This window comes from Berghia stephanieae, chromosome 2 (genome assembly GCF_034508935.2).
Source record: "Berghia stephanieae isolate SIO BIC M18660-M18661 chromosome 2, UCSD_Bste_1.3, whole genome shotgun sequence".
Lineage (NCBI taxonomy): Eukaryota > Metazoa > Mollusca > Gastropoda > Nudibranchia > Aeolidiidae > Berghia > Berghia stephanieae.
Window position 1 is genome coordinate 112,202,128 of NC_088361.1, and position 19,464 is coordinate 112,221,591.

A 19,464-nucleotide genomic window follows, 5' to 3' on the forward strand; every position below is an offset into this window, starting at 1 on the left:
CGGCAGTCGTCACATTTGCAGGTATAGTATGTATAACCAGCAATATATGGATCGCTATTTTTATACAGGGTTTCCTGAAGTAAAGCAATGTGAACTTCCTTTTCATTTAATAATTTCTTCAGCTCTGTCTTTTTATTCCTGATTCCACAAATGTTAATTTGTAAAATATTCAAATGTTTGTGGAATTTCTTTGTCCCAGTAGCTGACTTTTCGCGCAGATCAGCCTGGGTACTCACTGTCTGGCGCGGACCTTTTTCGAGGCGACGTCCGAGCTCGTATGCTTTCCTTTTGTTTGTCATGGCATGCTGGGGAGTCTCTGGTCTGTCTTCCCACCCTAACCTGTATTCCTTGTCAGCTGCATAACATCAGGAGTTGAACTGCAGATGCATGTTCCTCATATAATTAATTTTTATAGGTTTAGTCAAGTAGCCTTCATTTTGTCTTTCCCACAGTCTCTTTCATGATTGACGGTCGCCCATTCCCCGCCACCTACTGTTTCCTGGCTTGCAGTTATCTATTTCAGTTATTCTTTCTGCTTAAAGGGCCATATTTCATAAACAGAGGATCGTCACGTCCTTGGTCATTTGTGTCGATGAGAGATTCTGTGGGCCTAAAACAAAGGGATACCAGCCCTTTCCCCTAAAAATCTCAATTTTTTAAGAAGGATACATGATTACAATCAATCACAGATAGTCATACAGAAGACATGGGCCACAGTCGACCAAAGAGGGAGTATAGAAGTGTTAAAGTTACAGCATTAGGAAACAAGTATGAGCTATAGGGGTAGATTAAGAAAAGTAAGGACATACAGAGGACACCACACTACAGAATGAGTGTGAGGTGGGTGGGTGAGGAGCAGAGCGTGTACCACTCATCGGTGGGTTCTGTCTCCTGCACCTTAAGAGGAAGGGGTCCCACCTACTCCCTAGCCCGGTTATACCGCCGGGGACTCGGTCGCGCCCATAACAAACTCAGTAGAAACGGGGAACACCACGGGAAGGTGCTGTTATGGACACAATAATGCATGAGAGGCCATATGCAATAATCTCTGTCAGACAGGATTACGCGGCAATCAATGCACCTGGAAATGAGAGGTGTTGGGTTCGAAATGCACATCAATTTCCTTTCAGCAAGCGGGACGTCCGGCCCAGACCTTGCAGCTCCCCATCAATCATTTAACAAAATGAACACACATACACAACCTAACCTCACAAACTACAGCTTGCATGATGGCATCAAACCCTCCTTCAGGAGCATCCAAATTTCCAGAAATAGGAGATTCTCGCACTTTTTTCTGAAATCATACATAGAAACTAATATTTAGGGACAAACAAAAGCAATTTGCAATAGAAGATTATGTATAATCTAGAAAACACAGTATACTCTCAAACTGGGACCTCATAAGGTCCTAGGTTTGAGAGTTTTTGCCAAGATGAGGGTCATTTAAATCGAATGACGATCGATATTAGAAAGACGAGTTGTCTGGCCCAAATTTTGACAGAGTCTGGCAGTTAACTAGTTAAGATATATCAACCAGTTTCAAAAAAATCTTCTCATAAAACTTTGTCATAGCAGTAGTAGTCTAGGTAAGTTTTCATTTTATATCAAATTTTTTCTATCAAAGTTATATCATGTACTATTTATTTTATATAGACGTAAAGGCCAATGATGTTTATACATTAAATTACTTGCTACCCTTTAAATAGGATTTCAGTATTTTGCAAATTACTTTCATTAGCTCTAACAGAACTAGCGAACCTTTCACTACTGGGTAGACAGACAATAAAATAAACAAGCACGACAGCCCTACCAGGGCTTTAATCAGGCCTATTTCCATCGGCATCAAACGATTTACTAAGTGAGCAAAACAGAAAAAAAACAAACAAACCATTCTATACCAATATTTTTTAATGAATGGCATCAATTTTTTTTAATAATTGAGAATAGTTCAACTCACAGCGAATCTCGAAGTCTCCAAATCCAAACTAAGCTGATTTCTAAAGCCGTACGGAGGTACACAATCTCCTGAGGCCAGTTTGCAAGGCGTTATCAATCTGGAACAATAAAATATAATACAATATATAAATGTCATTACAACAATTAAGAATTTCGCATTAGCTCTTCTACATTTATCAATTAGTTTTGTAGCATTCCTGTCCTTAATCCTATTATCCACTTGTTTATGACCAAGGCAACTAGTGTCCTATCTAAAGGGTAGCTAGCAATTGCTATTGTCCGCTTCACACATTAGAAATTGGGATAAACACCGGCTCCATGGGCCTAATGGCTCTGAAGGACTACTTGGGGTTTTCAAGAGAAAAATCCATCGTTCTCAAAGTCAGATGTGTTTTAATCCAGGCAATAAGTGCGAGTGAGTATCTCCCTGTGTGATCGTTGCTTTATGTCAATAGAATACAGTGTGTTGTTTAAGATTATGGTTATGTTTATGTGAAGTGCTTAGAGGTTTTGATAGTAAGAAATAGTTATCATACAAATGTATAATTTGGTTGCTTGTATACATACTTCTTCAGCACAACACTGACAAAGGGTGACACAAACTCATCTACAAATGACCATAGAAAACAGTGAGTTATGTTTATGTGAAGTGCTTAGAGGTTTTGATTGTAAGCGTTAATTAAGAAATAGTTATTATCATACAAATTTATAATTTGGCTGGTTGTATACATACTTATCTGGCACAACACTGACAAAAGGAGACACAACCTTGTCCACAAATGACCCAAATCCAAGCCTGAAGTTTTTGGTAATGGCCGACATTCGAGCAGCTGAAATAATAATAATAATAATAATAATAATAATAATAATAATAATAAAAATAATAATAATAATAATAATAATAATAATAATAATGCTAATAATAACACTAATCTCAGTACTTCATTTTGACTGATCAGTGGGATAAATGAAGAAGAATGTTTTGTGAGCAATTTGTTACCGAGATACAACCTTTTACTTAAAAAAAAATAGTAAGAGCCAAAGAGATTGTGTACAATGCTAAGGAGAGTAGTAGTCCTTTAGAGCCATCAGGCTCAAGGAGCCAGAGTTTATCCCGGTTTCTATAGTGTGAAATGGACATTAACAATTACTCGCTACCCTTTACATATGATTTGTCTACTACCAAGTACTTTTGCCAGATACAACAGACCCAGCTACCCAATCACTGCTGGGTGGACAAGGGGTCGGGAAAAAATCTCTACTTCACCAAAAACTGATCTCTGTTTTTATGTTTTTAAGGGTTTTGCAACACATTAAAGTCATATCAGCGCCAGTAAAAAGGAAGAAAATGGATAGTAAAAAGTTCTAGAATTACAATTAAAGCATCCAAGATTAAGGCAGACAAAGGGGAATTGGTTCAAAAGGGAACAGATGTAGATTCCAAGAGCACACTATCAGTGTACTTAAATTGAGATCACCTATAAGTCTCATCTGGACACAAGCACGGCCCCCACGAAGAGGAATACACTCAAATGCTTACATTATAAATTATAACAAATATAATAATACATAACAGAGAGATGATTTACAAGGAAAAAAATATCATCTCCCAAAACAATAAATATGCATTTGACTGTTTCCCTCCCAGCCAGGACCCTGACCAGGGCCAGGACAAAACCAAGCAATCTCATTCTAAGACAAAGACAGAATGCAAGTTGGAAAACAGATATAGGGGGATAGAAGACACAATAAGTACCTCCCTGTCCACTATGGGAGATAGTGTAAATGTTGCTATAAATTATTATTATTTGTCTATGGGAGGTAGGAACCCCACCCAGTCATTTTGCATGTAGAGTGAGTGCACTACCAACTGAGGCATTGGGATCCCTTCTAAGGAGAGTAGATAATAATAATAATAATTAAATCCACACCTATAAGGTTGCCAAGTCTAGCCAAATTGTCCTTATCGTCATCCATAGACTTGGATAAATCCATCAGGTAGTACAAGTCTACTGGATAATTGGCAGCCATACGAAACAGGATTGGAATACGGACTGGTTGTTCTGTGGAAAGGGAGATTGACAAATCATTTTAAAATTAGAAAAATAAAAAATTAAATTTTAATTGAACATTTATATAGCGCAATAATCACTTCAAATGCTCAAAGCACTTTCCAATTGGTCCCTAGCCAAGAGCAAAACTTAACATATACGACAAGGCACGACACCTGTAAGGCAATATTACACTTTTTTTTCTGACAGAGACAACATTGTTCACCCCAAGGTACTAATTATACACTTGAGCACAGTGAGAGAATGTGAGTTAGGAGCCTTTTCCAAGGACTCAACTATGGGCTGCTCAGATCAGGACTCGTACCCTGGACCTTTCGGTCTGAAGGCGAATGTTATACCACTAGACCACAAAGCCATACTCAAGAGTACTTAATGCAGCATCCATTAAGTTAATGTGCACGTGGTGTTTAGTGGCCTCAAGCCTAAAGCGCCTCTGAACATGTAGGACGGGACTTGAAGCTTGTGAAGGGCAATGTTAGTTTCTTCTCAACAGAGACAACGCTGTTACCAATTGGGTACCAATTTACACCTGAGGATGGTGAGAAAAATATTAGTATAGAGATTTTCCTCGAGACTCAATTTTGCGCCCCAAACAGTAGAATTCCAACCTTTGACCTACAGGTCACAAGTGTTGTTTTTTTCTTTTAATGGTTTTACACATTTAGGTCATTCAGAGTTAGTAAAAAGGATGAAAATTAGATACCGTCAACTGGGGTTACTTTGCCTCTTGAATTTTGATTCAGAAAAGTAAGTGGAGCAGGCACTTATGTTGGTCACAACAAGAGATGAAGTGAGTAGGAAAGTGCCAGAAGACAATAGAGAATAAAAATTTTCGCGGCGGTGATGGGGGTTTGAACCCGCGGCCTTACTGGTACGACAACTCCGCCTGGCCGGGGAGAGCATGACTCTACCGTATGAGCTATCCACGAATTTTGGACCAATAAGAGATTATTTAGTTCTGTGGCAATACAATACAACAACTGCAACAAAGCTTAGATTATTCAAAATTCACAGAGGAACAGTATCTTCTTGAGGCAAAGTAACCCCAATTGACGGTTGTCAAAATAATCTAGATTTAGAGTTAAAAGCACACAAAGGAAAGTAAGACAAAGGAGACTGGATCAAAAGGGGAACAGAATTATATTCCAAAACCAAACTTCCACTGTACTTAGCTTGATATCACCTAAAAGTCTCATCCACACCCACAGAATCCCACTAAGAGGAATAAACTCACATAGTTACAAAATATAGTCAAAACAAAAACTACATGAATGCACAACAGAAAAAGGATTTTCAAGGGTAAAAAAAAAGCATATCTTCCGAAACTAATACCATACATTTGACTGTTTCCCTCTCAGCCATGGAATCCAGCCAGGGGGCCAGGACAAAACCAAGTTATCTCATTCCAAGACAAAAGACAGCAGGAAAAGGGATTTTAAGAGCATTGGAGACAAAGAAAAGATAACCTCCCTGCCCCACCATGGGAGGCCAGAAGACTTATCCAGCTGTTTCCCTCAATTCAAAACTTACTTGGTCTTATCCTCAAACGAACACTCTGTGGTTGAATTTGTACTGCATCTTCGGGTCTATCGCCATCTTGAACTTTGAAATCCTAAAAGAAGAAAAACAAATCTGTGAAATTTCCCTAAAGTGGTTGTATTATTTGACATGAATTTAGAAGATCTTAATGTAAAGTTATAAGTGGTATTCTCATTCTACATAACAAAAGCATTACTAATTAACCCACTCCAAAGATAAACATGAATTCTTTCTGGTTACAGGTAATTTATACTGCATGCGGCAGCAGCTTCTAATGGTCTAATTTACCACTACAATATTATGATGGTCTATCCAGGTGGCAAATTCATTGCCACAATTGTATATCGTTGTGAACCCACTCAATAGCCTCATCACAATGCAATGCTCAACCAGATGCTCTTCGGTTTCGGGTTCTTTGCCACAACATGTACAGATGGAAAGTTCCCACTGATGAAGCATCGCTGTCATTAGACAGGTTCTTAATGTTTCCACCTCCACAATGGGCTGAATTTTTCCAAGTTGACTTCCATCTCGTTTGTGCAACCCTGTCCAGAGTCAGAGAAGCTAAGTACAAGGGTTGCAGGGACTTGTTATGGCTCGTACTAGGGGCATCGTCTATAATGTGCCTGAGGGTTTCCTCACTTCCCCTCTTATTTCAGCACCAGCAAAACAAATATTGTGGGATAGCGAAATCATTCAAATTGGAGACAAAGAAATTCCATGAGCAATTTAATCACGTGTTTCATTTGAAACCACTCAAAAGTCTCTTATTCAAACACTGACTAAAGAACCCGACCTAAAGGAATTCACCCTATCAATTACAAATAAAACACTATTATATTGATTATATGAAGTGGCTTTCCAAAACTAGTTTAATCAATTTTTCCAGCATTCGAGATTTTCCCTCTATGAGCTAAATTGAAACCTAACCTTTATTTCAATAATAAATTGACACAAGAATTCCCTTAATTTGGTACAAGTTTGACATTTATTTATCATAAAATAATAGGCCCAAAGAGAGACTCGAGGAAAAATGTCTTAAAATCAGAAAGACTGAAATAACAAGTTACAACACTAACAACAACAACAGCAATAATAAATTTTCAAGAAAAGGTCCGAGCACAGTACAAGGCAAAACCAAATTGTCTTTTCCCAGAGCAAAATCACAAAGCATGGACATGAAGGAAAAAAATAAAAGATTAACAGGGGCGGCAATAGAAATATCCCCTCCCCCTCTCAGAAGGCTTACGAAAACATTGATACATGATTGATATGTATCTTATGACTAAATACTTACATCAATTTTCCTTAGTTCAACAACTGGGAAATGAGTCATATTCTTTTCACAAGGACCTCTGATATGATTGTCATACATGTCGCATCGTGGCCGATTTTGTTCATGGTAAATCTGTCAGGGAAATATAAAGATTAGAAAATATGTAGAGAAGTAAATATCATTCATTACAATGTCACTGTCCTTGAAAGGACATTTTCAAGTTGATGACATCCTCACAGTTCTAATATTTAAGGCAAGAAGGCTATCCCATAATTTGTCATAATTCAAATGAACACTTTCTATCCATTTTTAAAATAGAGTCTAAGACAAAGCCAAGATTCATTCATCATACAATAATAATGATAATAATAATAATAATAATAGTAATAATAATAATATTAATTCAATGATAATAATTAATAATAATAATAATAATAATAATAATAATAATAATAATAATAATAATAATAATAATAATAATAAATAATAATAATAATAATAATAATAATTCAATGATAATAATAATTAATAGTATTTATATAGTACATTTTCTTTAAGAAGAGAAGATATAGTACATTATCATGACTAGGCCATGCTCTATGCCCTAAATATCAGCAATTCTTAAATTACATCACTGGCACATCGCTCACAAAGGCACATTTTCCACAACTTCACACAACATTTGTTTAGAAATTTATATAAAATATGACCTAAAGAACAAACATGTCTTCAGGTTCAGTTTGAATGTTTGTACATTGTTTCCCTTCCATTTACGAGGATAGAATTCCATATTTTGGGACCAATGCTTTGAAAGGATCTCTCGCCATAATACTTAAAATCGTGTATTTTGTAGTTTTGTTGTGTCCCGAGTGGCCTCGCTGGTGTGTAGTCTTGCAAGCAATCTGTCAGGGAAGATGGAGCTTCACCTGACAGATATTTTAAAGCACAAAAGCACAATGTTATAATTTATTCTTTCATACACAGGGAGCCAATGTAACTCCAGAAGTAAATGTGCCAGTCTATTTTGCCTTTTCATGTTTTTTTTTAAACCAACTTAGCAGTGTTGCTTAACATAGCCTGTAGCTTAAAATCTTGTCAGGTGGAATGTCTGCCTGTGTTTCATGTTAAAGTGAAGTGCTTATACAAAGACACACACACACACACACACACACACACACACACACACACACACACACACACACAGAGGGAGCAGAATGTGCATGATAGGTAGGTAGGATGCTGTCTGGTGGCTGTAGTAGTGGTGATTGTAATAGTCCCAGGCCACAGCAAAATTTAAAATATAGGACAAAATACGACAACTGTAAGGTGTTATTACATTTTTCTTCGACAGAGACAACACTATTACTGACAAGGACTGAAAAATAATTGACCCATATCGCTGACTCTCAAAAGGATATGAATGGCTAAAAATCACAAGCAAACATCTTTCATCTTTCTTCTAAATATCAATTCAAACCAAAATCTTACCTCCGACATGCACCATGCACATTCTTTGGCAGTAGCAATACAAGCAGCACAAGACTCCTGAGCTGTTGACACTAAACATGGATTTTCATCTGCTCGAGGAAAAATAAATATTAAAATGATATCAGAGAAAATAAATAAATTCATGAATAGTTAAGCCATAGCATAAAAATGATTGAAATTATTGTTCAGAATCTAGAAGTCCAGAATTCTCTACAGATCTAGACTATATAATATTCATCTGGCTGTGAAAAAGTACCTAATGTATTTCATTCAATCTCTCCATACCGATAACGTTCCAGACTTTACCTAAAACGTCAATCTAATTTTGCTGGAAAAAAGAAAGTGTCGTAAACGTGAGCTTGAGCTTTTTGTATAATGCAGTATCCACTAAACGTGCTCAAAGCGCTTTACAAAGGGTCCCTAACCAAGAGCAACACGTAACATGTAGAACGAGACATGACGCCTGTTAGGCGATATTACATCTTTTCCGACAGAGACAACGCTGTTAACGGCCAGGTACTCATTTTACACCTGAGTACGGTGAGAGAATGTGAGTAAAGAGCCGTTTCCAAGGACTCAACTATGCGCTGAGCGAGGCTTAAACCCAGGACCTTCCGATCCGAAAGCGAGTGTCATACCCCAAGACCACATAGCCACACAAACATAGTTGTGGGATTGAATTATGGGATTGGATCATCCAAAAGGTTATTATTTCATAACTGGGTCTCTATTATCTGGTATAAAGTTTACTGGAATAGACTGTTATGCGATTGAAAGGGTAGCAAGCAATTGCTGTTGTCCAGTTCATGCAAAAGAAATGAGATAAACGCCAAGTCCATGGGTCTTTTCGAGCTTGGATCTGAAGAACGTCAAACTCCGAGTCCATGAGTCTTTTGGAGCTTGGATCTGAAGAACTTCTTAATTAAAAAATTGGAAGTGTGCCCCTCGATGGGATTGTACGTTAAGTTAAAATCATGTCAATCATATCGTCATTATCAGTCATAGACATTTTAATGACTTTGAATTACCTTGACCAAGAATTTGACTGACACAAATTGTCAACAAAAATGCCCACAGTTGCATCTCAAAAGGTTTTTGTTTTGCCGTCTGTAAAAGAAAGAAACAAAATTAATTGTCAAATATGCAAAATTACCTTTATCATTATCTTAGTATTTAAAAGAGCAAAAAAAAAAAAAAAACCCAAAAAAAAGTGATTGTGGTAAGTTTATAAGTAGGCTAATCAAATTTTACACACACACACACACATATATACACTGTCTCTCCAACCTCCTATTTCTCTTAAATATAAAATCTATAAAAATGGAGCTTTCATAAAAGGGATAACCTTATATGTTTCAAAACCAATGTGTAGCAATCTAAAATTTCACTCATACCAGCCACTTGATGGCCATGTCTTCAAACATCTTCTTATGTTGGATTTTCCTTTGTATGATGTTCACTCCCCGTGTGGTGTCCGGGGTCCCTCAACTGAGAGGGTCAAGAATAGCCCAACGCCAAGCCAGCGTGTCGTAAAAGGCGACTAATGGTGTGTGATTCCCCCATCTTTGAGTCACCTGGTCCTCCAGGTTGGGGGTTGGCAAAGGGTTAACACCCCTTTCCGTTAAACTCAAACCGTTACAGAAACACAGACAGACAAACTAAATCCTTTTTTTAGCTTGGGCGACCGAAGAGTTTCTGGAATTACAGAATTTATGAAGGACAACAGACAAAGCCGAAAGGACTCTGCTGACCCGATGACGTCTTCGCCAAACAAGCAGCTTCGAATTGCGTCGTGGAACGTTCGCACCATGTATGAAGCAGGAAAAAGCTCTCAAGTTGTGACTGAGATGAGAAGATACAGGCTGCATATACTTGGAGTAAGCGAAACCCACTGGATACAATCCGGACAGAAACACCTTAAGTCTGGGGAGAAGATTTTATATTCAGGGAGAGGGGACGGGATTCATACACAGGGAGTAGGAATAATTCTAAGCAAGTTTGCCCAGAAGTCACTGAGAGGATGGGAACAATGCGGAGAAAGGATCATCATGGCGTCCTTTACAACACGAGTAAGAAGATCAGCATGAACATTGTACAGATCTATGCCCCAACAAATGATGCAACAGATGAGGACAAAGATACATTTTATGGTCTGCTACAACAAGTCATTGACAAGTTGCCAAGGAAAGACATCAACATATTGATGGGAGATGCTAATGCAAAAGTGGGACAGGATAACGTAGGCTATGAAGGTATCATGGGACGTCATGGCATAGGAGAAATGAATGATAATGGTGAGAGATTTGCAAATTTCTGTGCATTCAACAGTTTGGTGATTGGAGGATCAGTGTTCCCCCATAAGAGGATCCACAAAGCAACTTGGGTCTCACCAGATGGTGTGACAGAGAATCAGATTGATCATTTTTGTATCTCTCGTAGATTCAGACGTTCATTGGAAGATGTGACAGTACGGAGAGGGGCAGATGTTGGATCAGACCACCACCTGCTATTGGCAAAGCTTAAGCTCCGACTCAGAAAACACGGGGCCAGATCACATACAAGAAGAAAATTCGAGGTGAATGCACTTGATGGGGAAAAGAATGAGGAATTCAAACTACAATTGAGTAATAGATTCCAACCTCTTACTGAGCTCGAGGAGGACATAGATGTAGAGTCACATTGGGCAAAGATCAAGGAAGTCTACATAACAACTTGCCACGAGGTATTGGGGGTAAAGAAATCGGAACATAAAGAATGGATAAGTCCAACCACCTTGGACCTTATTGAAAAGAGGAGAACAAGGAAGGAACAAGTGAATGCAAGCCGAACAAGGGCTTCAAGACTGGATGCACAAGAGCAGTATCGAGCCATAGCTAAGGAAGTCAAAAGATCTGTGAAGAAAGACAAGGAAGCATTCATGAACAGACTTGCAGAGAAAGCAGAAGCAGCAGCGACTGGAGGACACATGAGGATCCTTTATCAAACTACCAAGACACTTGCTGGAAAATATGGGAAACCAGAGGTACCAGTCAAAGACAAAGATGGGAAAACTATTTTTGGAAAAGAGGCTCAATCTGAACGATGGAGGGAACATTTCAACTGCCTTCTGAACAGACCACCACCAGACAACCAGCCAGAAATTTTGCCTGCAAGGAATGAGCTACCAATTAGCTGTGATCCACCATCAATAGCAGAGATTGTGGGTGCCATTAACAAGATGAAAAGGGGGAAAGCTGCTGGACCAGACCAGATTCCACCGGAGGCATTAAAAGTTGATGCGGAAAGAAATGCTGAGGCCCTGCACCCACTATTTGAGAGAATCTGGAATGACGGGATATTCCCAAAGGATTGGAAGGAAGGACATCTTATCAAGCTTCCAAAGAAAGGGGACCTCAGTAATTGTAATAATTATCGAGGCATCACTCTTCTTTCTATCCCAGGAAAGGTTTTCAACCGTATTATTTTAGAGAGAATTAAGAATGCAACAGATGCTAAACTGCGGGACGAACAGGCAGGTTTTCGGAAAAACCGTTCAACCACCGACCAGATTGCCTCTCTGCGAGTCATAGTGGAACAGTCTATAGAATGGAACTCTCCTCTTATTGTCAACTTTCTGGATTACGAGAAGGCTTTCGACAGTATTGACAGAGCAACATTGTGGAAAATTCTGGCACATTATGGACTCCCTGAAAAGATAGTAAACCTCATTAAGGAAATGTATGAAGGATCAAGTTGCAGGGTTGTACATGAAGATCAGCTTACTGACAGCTTTGAAATTAAGACTGGTGTCAAGCAGGGATGCTTGCTCTCTCCATTCCTGTTCATCCTTGCCATTGATTGGCTAATGAAGGAAACCTCCAAAGGGAGAAGAAATGGGATACAGTGGACCCCCTGGACACAGTTGGATGATCTGGATTTTGCAGATGATCTGGCTCTTTTGTCCCACACCCAGGACCAGATGCAAGCAAAAACCACAATTATAAACAGCCTCTCGGAATCAATTGGTCTAAGAGAATTCACCCTGCAAAGTCAAAGGTCTTGAGGATAGGTACGCGTCAAAGGGAGCTGATCAAAGTAAAAGATCAAGAACTCGAAGATATAGACACTTTCTGCTATCTCGGAAGTATAATTGACAAGGATGGAGGCACGGAAGCAGAGGTGAAAGCACGAATAGGAAAGGCACAGGCTGCATTCACATCTTTGAACAGAGTTTGGAGAACTAAAGATATCTCCCTTCAACTAAAGCTAAGACTTTTCAACTCAAACGTGAAGTCTGTCCTACTGTATGGATGTGAAACTTGGAACGCATCACAGGCATGTATAAGGAGGGTACAGATTTTCGAAAACAGGTGCATGCGTAAGCTACTCAGAATAAAATGGATGGATAGAATAAAAAATGAAGAAGTATGGAAAAGAACACAGCAGAAACCAGTGGGAGAGGATATAGGAAGAAGACGATGGAGGTGGATTGGACACACGCTTAGAAAGAATGACTCAACTATAACAAAGAAAGTATTGGACTGGAACCCTCAGGGCAGAAGATCAAGGGGAAGGCCACGAGGAACATGGAGAAGAATTAAAGAAGCTTATATACAGAGAAGTGGTAAGACCTGGAATGAGATAAAAAAGTTGGCTCAGGATAGAGAAGGATGGAAACTGTTTGTCTGTGGCCTATACCCTGACCCAGGGTGAAAAAGGCAATGATGATGATGATGATGATGATGTTCACACAAACACACACAGAGAGAGAGAGAGAGAGAGAGAGAGAGAGAGAGAGAGAGAGAGAGAGAGAGAGAGAGAGAGAGAGAGAGGGGGGGGGGGCTTTATTTTATTGACTTATAGACGACTAATAGATACTTATTATAAAGTAAAGGCAGTAAAAGCATTTTGTTTTCACAAATCAATGTCATGAAAAACCGTGAAAAAAGCAGGAAGTACTCAAACATACATCAGCGTCTTAGTATACTGATAGATTATGTGTCGAAATTTGTTCCTTTGCCGTGTACTTAATATATGGACAAAGTTGTGTGACAAAATTAAAATCGATGAACATTTGAAGAGATTTCCGCGTTTAAAAAAAAAATAAACCTCTTGACTCTGAACTGCTCCGAGTCAATTCATCAATCTCTCGAACTCGAAGCGGTTTAAGTTTAATTGGACACAAGAAAAACAAAAACAGCGTTCATTATCTCGTACAAATAGATAACGAAGTCCTTCGCACTGAAAGGTCCGAGAGATTCCATTTTGTTTTCATTGAATTTCCTTAGTTCGAATGCTCACTGTCTGCTATAGACACAGAAGTTAGGTACTCACCTTTGTTGTTGTTACTCATCGAATACCAACAAAGGCTGAAAATACAGAAATCAACTCCTTCAAACGAAAATGTGTCCCAGTGTTTTTGTTTGATTTGAACAATAATTAATAAAATGTATGACTAATGTGTTCGTGGCTTTTGGAGGGGATGTGGTTCGTCAAGGTTGAGGGCTCGAAGCTTGTGATATAAAAGAGGAAAAAGATTTGAGGGGATTGTCCGTGACGTCACCGGAAAAAGTAGGTAAATCCTCCCTCCCCCCCCCCCCCCCCCCCCCCCCCTTTTTTTTTTTTTTTTTTCAAGTCTTTGCCTCCAATGCCAACTCGCCCGTTCAACTTGAGACTGGGATTCAATTGTGTTTATGACACTTTCTTTTTTCCAGCTAAATCTAATCCTTAGTTCTGCACTCTTTCTAAGCATTTATCGTTCTCACTTTCTTTCTTTGATAACTTAGAGCGAGGTTACCTCGTATTTTAGTTTTACAAGTAGGTTGCCATCTTGGCATGTTGAGTACTAAAACTCAAAATTTCATTTTAAAAATCTGTTGACTTATCAAAGCTTTCCATTTCCAAGACATTTAGACCTCGTAGATCTAGTTATTTTTTTTATCTATACTCTAGTAACGACGCTTGAATATAGTGGATGCTATTTTATAATTTAGCTATTTAATGACATATTTGGCATGTTTTTAAAAATATAACTATTTGGCATTCCTGGTGAGTACTGTAGTGAGTAATATGGAACAAGGTGAGTAACATCTACTGTAGAGGGGAAGAGAAAGGAAGTCGGCACAACAGAGAAGTGAAAGGAGTTCAAAAGAAATCGTGAGTAGATTTTAAACAAGACATCGATAGTATTGCATTATTTCTGTCTAGTAAAAAGGCAAATGATTTTTGATTATCTTGTAAATCCAGAAGGAAAACAACTTCATGATACTAAAGTAACAACCCTTCTCAACCTCAACAAAGTGAAGAAAAGTTTCTGGAACTTTTGAAATGTCTGAAATTCCTTTTTATAGGATTCCTCTCTTTCTTTCCTCTTTATTTCTTTTCTTTTTGATCGTTTAAAAATTTTTTTTTTTAAACTTTTTTTTTCTGTTGTTTTATTTTTGTTGTGATCTTATCCATATACCCCCCCCCCCCCCCCCCCCCCCCCCCACACTCTCCCTTTCCTCAACTTATCTTTTTCATCATCTCTTTCTGTCTTCCTTGTGACTGTTTCTTTTATCTCTACATTTTGATATATAATGATGTTAAATCATTATCATCATCATCATCATCATCATCATCATCATCATCATCATCATCATCATCATAACCATCATCGTCATCATCATCACCATCATCATCACCATAATCATCATCATCATCATCACCATCATCATCATCATCATCATCATCATCATCATCATCATCATCATCATCATCATCATCATCATCTTGTTATATAAATAGCATATATATATGTGTAATTTAGCATCACCGAAAATCCAAGCTGGAATCTTTGTTGTCTAAGATGATATAAATTCAATTATTAGCGCAATGAGACAAAGTTAATTCATTTAAAACGAAATTTCACTCTCCTACCAACACTACAGTGTACAAAGCTATCTTCGGCTCACATTGCACCCTGTGCTTTCTCCGCCCCACTCCTACTTGTGACCATCTCCAACTCCAACTTAAATTATTTCTTACAAGTTGTATAAAAGCCCACCGTGTTTTTTTCTTTTCTTTTCTGTTTTTTTTTTTTTTTTTTGTGTATGTGTTTTATTTTTTGTTTGTTTGTTTTTGTTGTTGTTGTTGTTGTTGTTGTTGTTGTTGTTGTTGTTGTTGTTGTTGTTGTTGTTGTTGTTTGAAGGAGGAGAAAGAGAATGTTCAAAAAGAAGAGGAAGGTTTAGAGGAAATCAAGAATTACATAAGTAAGAGAAACATTTGGGTTAAATGGATGTGGATAATTTATTCTACTAAGATGCAGGGAAAATTTATCGTACAAGGCCTTGACTGGGACTCTTTTACCAGATAATCAATTCATGTTAATTGAATAACAAGGTTGCCAATTTTTCGTATATTTACGGAATTCAGTATATTATAAACCCTCAGTTTGTTTTCCATTCACTTGCTAAACTGAAAAAAAATAAGTACATAATGTCTTTTTACTGGAGTTCAGCGCTCAGACAGGGTCCGTCAATGCGTTGTTGTAAAAGTTCAGTAACTTTTTGCCTCTTAAATTAGCAACCCTGGAATAAATTGAGATGATTTAGTTAATTAATCTTATAGCACTCTTTAACAGCAACAATAAATGATAAATAAATCTGAGTTGATTGCATTGAATTTTTGAAGTTGCTGATATCTTACTTTTATTTCTTTATTACACAGAAGAAGTTCTGCTTCGATGCTGCTCTGGGCTATATTGTTGACACTATGTGTCAGTCAAGCTCTTGGTCAAGGTATTTGAAAGGAATTTATTTTGATGTTGTTGTGGTGTGTTTGATGTATCAATCTGTTAGCTATTTGAAACATATATGAAGAGGAAGGAGATGAACGGTTTATTGGTGATTATAAAGTCAAACTATAAAATACAGGCAATTTCCAATTTTATATTTTTATGAATTCAAATTTATCATAAATTCATTTATCTATTGTAAGGTAATCTGTATCAACTTTTAACAGACAAGTCGAAGATTGTTCGGGTGTTTTTTTCATGGGGAGCTAGGCACAAGGATTTTAAAACATATGGCATCTTTCAACTTGCATCCTTTTGAACTACAATTAAATTCATAGAATATAAAGCACATATATTCTCTTTGGAAAATTGAATTTCAAAATTTATCTTAAAAAATCCAGAATTATAATCACTGAAAAAATTTACCAATCAGATTGATAACGAAAATCAGTTGAAAAACGTATGGCAGCCAATGGGTCATTTGTTATAAAGATAGATAACTTAGCATAACTTCACATCCAATTCAAGCATTGGTTCAAAATGATTGATTTAAAATTCTCTAAAATAAAGCTGTTTCAAATAATAATTTTTCCAACAGAAGATGAAAACCCGTGTTTGGTGGCATCAGCCCAAGAGTCTTGTTCTGCTTGTATTGCCACAGCAAAAGAATGTGGTTGGTGCATGTCAGAGGTAAATGTAGTTTGGAAAATCTGTTGTGACTCGTTTATAATTTGTTTTTGGGGTAAAATTTTAAATGAAAAATAAGAGGTATATATTTATATCGCACATTTCCATGGATTTACCAAGCTCAATGCTCTTCACAATGTTTCAGTTATTCCCCGTAGGCCATTTGGAATCATATTTCCATTTCATACAGTACTTGTCATGTCTTGGCATTAAGTCACAACTACACACATCAAAGTAAATCGCGACTGTGAGTATGGTGAGAGCAAATGAATGTGCCCAGTCGGCTTTTATTTTTATTTTATCGATTTTTCTGTCAAATTCAATTTGGCCATTAATTTTTAAAATATTTTCAGGCAGAGAATTCCATATTCGGTTGGTGCTTGGAAAAAACGGGTTGAGATGAGCCATAACTTGTGACTGCGGGACCTGATATGAGTGCTATTTTCTTTTGTTTGGGATAAGGTGATCGATTCGTATCATTGTCAGTCCATGAGGGTCTTAAAGAGGACTTTGGCTTTTTATATAGTGCGTCTTTCATGTAATAGCGACCAGTTTAGGCTCTTGTGCATCTCACAGATGCTTTCAGTCCTGTAATTGTTACAAACAAAACTACATGCCCTATTATTATGAATTTTCTCGAGCTGTTCTCTCTGCTTTTTACTCTTGGGTTTCCAAACACATAAGCTATAATCTAAAATTGGCTATACAAAGACTTTATAGCAGGTTTCTCCTTGGACAACTTTGTACATTTCTTCTTAAGAACATAAGTTTGATTATTTCTCATTTTATCACACAGATCTACCAGGAACAAAATCAGCCACGGTGCGACACATTTGATAATCACATCAGAGGTTTCTGTGATAAGGATATGATCCAGTTTCCAAGCGATGAAATTAAAAAGATTGATGTGAGTATTGGATGTTTTTAGTTTTCACAAGTTATTTTATTTGTGTTTTTTTACCCACAATTCCATTTGGTGTGAAGTAAATCACAATGTGAAATTAAATGTAAGCTTCAATTGAAGGTCACATCCAATTTCACATTGTCATCTATTTCTTCGAGTTTTGAGTAGCAACATTTCCCTGTTGGTGTGAAGCAATGCTGAAAACTCACTTACAAGGGGTCCTTATCCGACTGTAAGACTTAACATGTAGGACGAGGTATGATGCCGGTTAGGGGATCAGACAGAGACAAAAATGTTAATGGCCAGGTACTCATTTTACACCTGAGAGAATGTGAGTAAAGAGCCTTTTCCAAGGACTCAACTATGCACCCCTCAGATTGGGACTTGAACCCAGAACCTTCTGATCCAAATGTGAATGGCATACCACAAGACCTCATAGCTACAAAAAAATTAATTTGATATATTTTATTAGCAAACCCACCACATCTTCGATGTAAAACTAATCACTGACATGTTTGTCATCTCTGCAATACACTTATCGAATCTTTATAAACAGGTTTAAGAAACATATGTGTAAATAACATTTAGTGGGACAGTCCCAAGCCCATAGAAAACTCAGAAGTGAAGGTCCTATATATATATTCAGACAGACAAATTACCTTCTGTTAATTTACTAGCTATTTGGTCATTTCTCAATGTATAACAAAATATATTATCTTAGGATCTTGAAGTTCAAGATGGCGATAGACCTGAAGATGCTGTCCAGATCCAACCCCAGAGTATTAGATTGAGGATCAGACCCAGTAAGTTTAGAAATTTTTGATGGGATTACAGAGCTGCCAATTATGCTGTAATCCAAAAACAACACACACACACACACACACACACACACACACAAACAAACAAACAAGAAAAAAATATATTTGTCCTTTTAAATGGCACGTTTTTTTTGTTTTTGTTTATATATATATATATATATATATATATATATATATATATATATATATATATATATATATATATATATATATATATTATATATATATATATATATATGTAATAAAATTAATTAATTGATGTTAAAATTAAGATTTTGATTAACCTCAACCACCCAACCACTTAAAGGTTTTCATTAATCTTAGGAGCAAGATGGTACAGGTATACATTTTCTAATAGAATACCCCCCCCCCCACCTACCCCCCCATCTTACTATTTTTGATGTTTTGAGGTTGGCAGCTCTGGGGTCAGACATACTTGTAAAATCTTGTTTGGTATTGATTACTATCTTTGATTAATTGATTAATTAAATTCATTCAACATCCTACATTCATTGTAACACTCTCCAGTGTTTTTCTATACATGCAAGTACATGTGCAGCTATGTGGTCTAGTGGTATGACACTCGCTTTCACATCGGAAGGCCCTGAGTTCGAGCCTCGCTCGACGCATAGTTGAGTCTTTGGAAAAGGCTCTTTACTCACATTGTCTCATTGAACTCAGGTGTAAAATGAGTACCTGGCCGTTAACAGCGTTGTCTCTGTCCGAAAAAAAATGTAATATCGCCTAACAGACGTCATGTCACGTCCTACATGTTAAGTGTTGCTGTTGGCCTGGTACCCCTTGTAAGGCGCTTTGAGCATGTTTAGTGGATATTGCTCTATATAAAATCTCAAGCTCAAGCTCTACATGCTTTATTACACTCTCTCCCATCGATAAGCATTGTTGTCAGGTTGCCACAATAGCGTCCCTCCCATGGGTAGGGTGGCACTTACTGTGTTTTCTATCCCCCT

The 19,464-nt window shown here is 37.5% G+C and overlaps 2 protein-coding genes across 2 annotated transcripts in view; one reads left to right on the forward strand and one right to left on the reverse strand.

Annotated features, from left to right (window-relative positions):
• Positions 1-13,785, reverse strand: part of LOC144966255 (integrin beta-PS-like) — a 39,178-nt gene extending 25,393 nt beyond the window's left edge. Inside the window, exons 1-9 of the mRNA XM_078902456.1 lie at positions 13,645-13,785; positions 9,360-9,438; positions 8,332-8,420; positions 6,865-6,975; positions 5,559-5,640; positions 3,888-4,019; positions 2,690-2,786; positions 1,958-2,054; positions 1,208-1,294 (exon numbers count right to left, since the gene is read on the reverse strand). Coding sequence (XP_078758582.1) covers positions 1,208-1,294; positions 1,958-2,054; positions 2,690-2,786; positions 3,888-4,019; positions 5,559-5,640; positions 6,865-6,975; positions 8,332-8,420; positions 9,360-9,414 — 750 coding nt within the window. The 5' untranslated portion in view covers positions 9,415-9,438; positions 13,645-13,785. The remainder of the gene's footprint in view (positions 1-1,207; positions 1,295-1,957; positions 2,055-2,689; positions 2,787-3,887; positions 4,020-5,558; positions 5,641-6,864; positions 6,976-8,331; positions 8,421-9,359; positions 9,439-13,644) is intronic.
• Positions 13,786-14,375: 590 nt separating this feature from the next.
• The window catches only part of LOC144966256 (integrin beta-1-like), a 31,916-nt gene continuing 26,827 nt past the window's right edge, over positions 14,376-19,464 (forward strand). Inside the window, exons 1-5 of the mRNA XM_078902457.1 lie at positions 14,376-14,466; positions 16,018-16,088; positions 16,683-16,774; positions 17,568-17,678; positions 18,397-18,478. Of these exons, the coding sequence (XP_078758583.1) occupies positions 16,034-16,088; positions 16,683-16,774; positions 17,568-17,678; positions 18,397-18,478 (340 nt within the window). The 5' untranslated portion in view covers positions 14,376-14,466; positions 16,018-16,033. The remainder of the gene's footprint in view (positions 14,467-16,017; positions 16,089-16,682; positions 16,775-17,567; positions 17,679-18,396; positions 18,479-19,464) is intronic.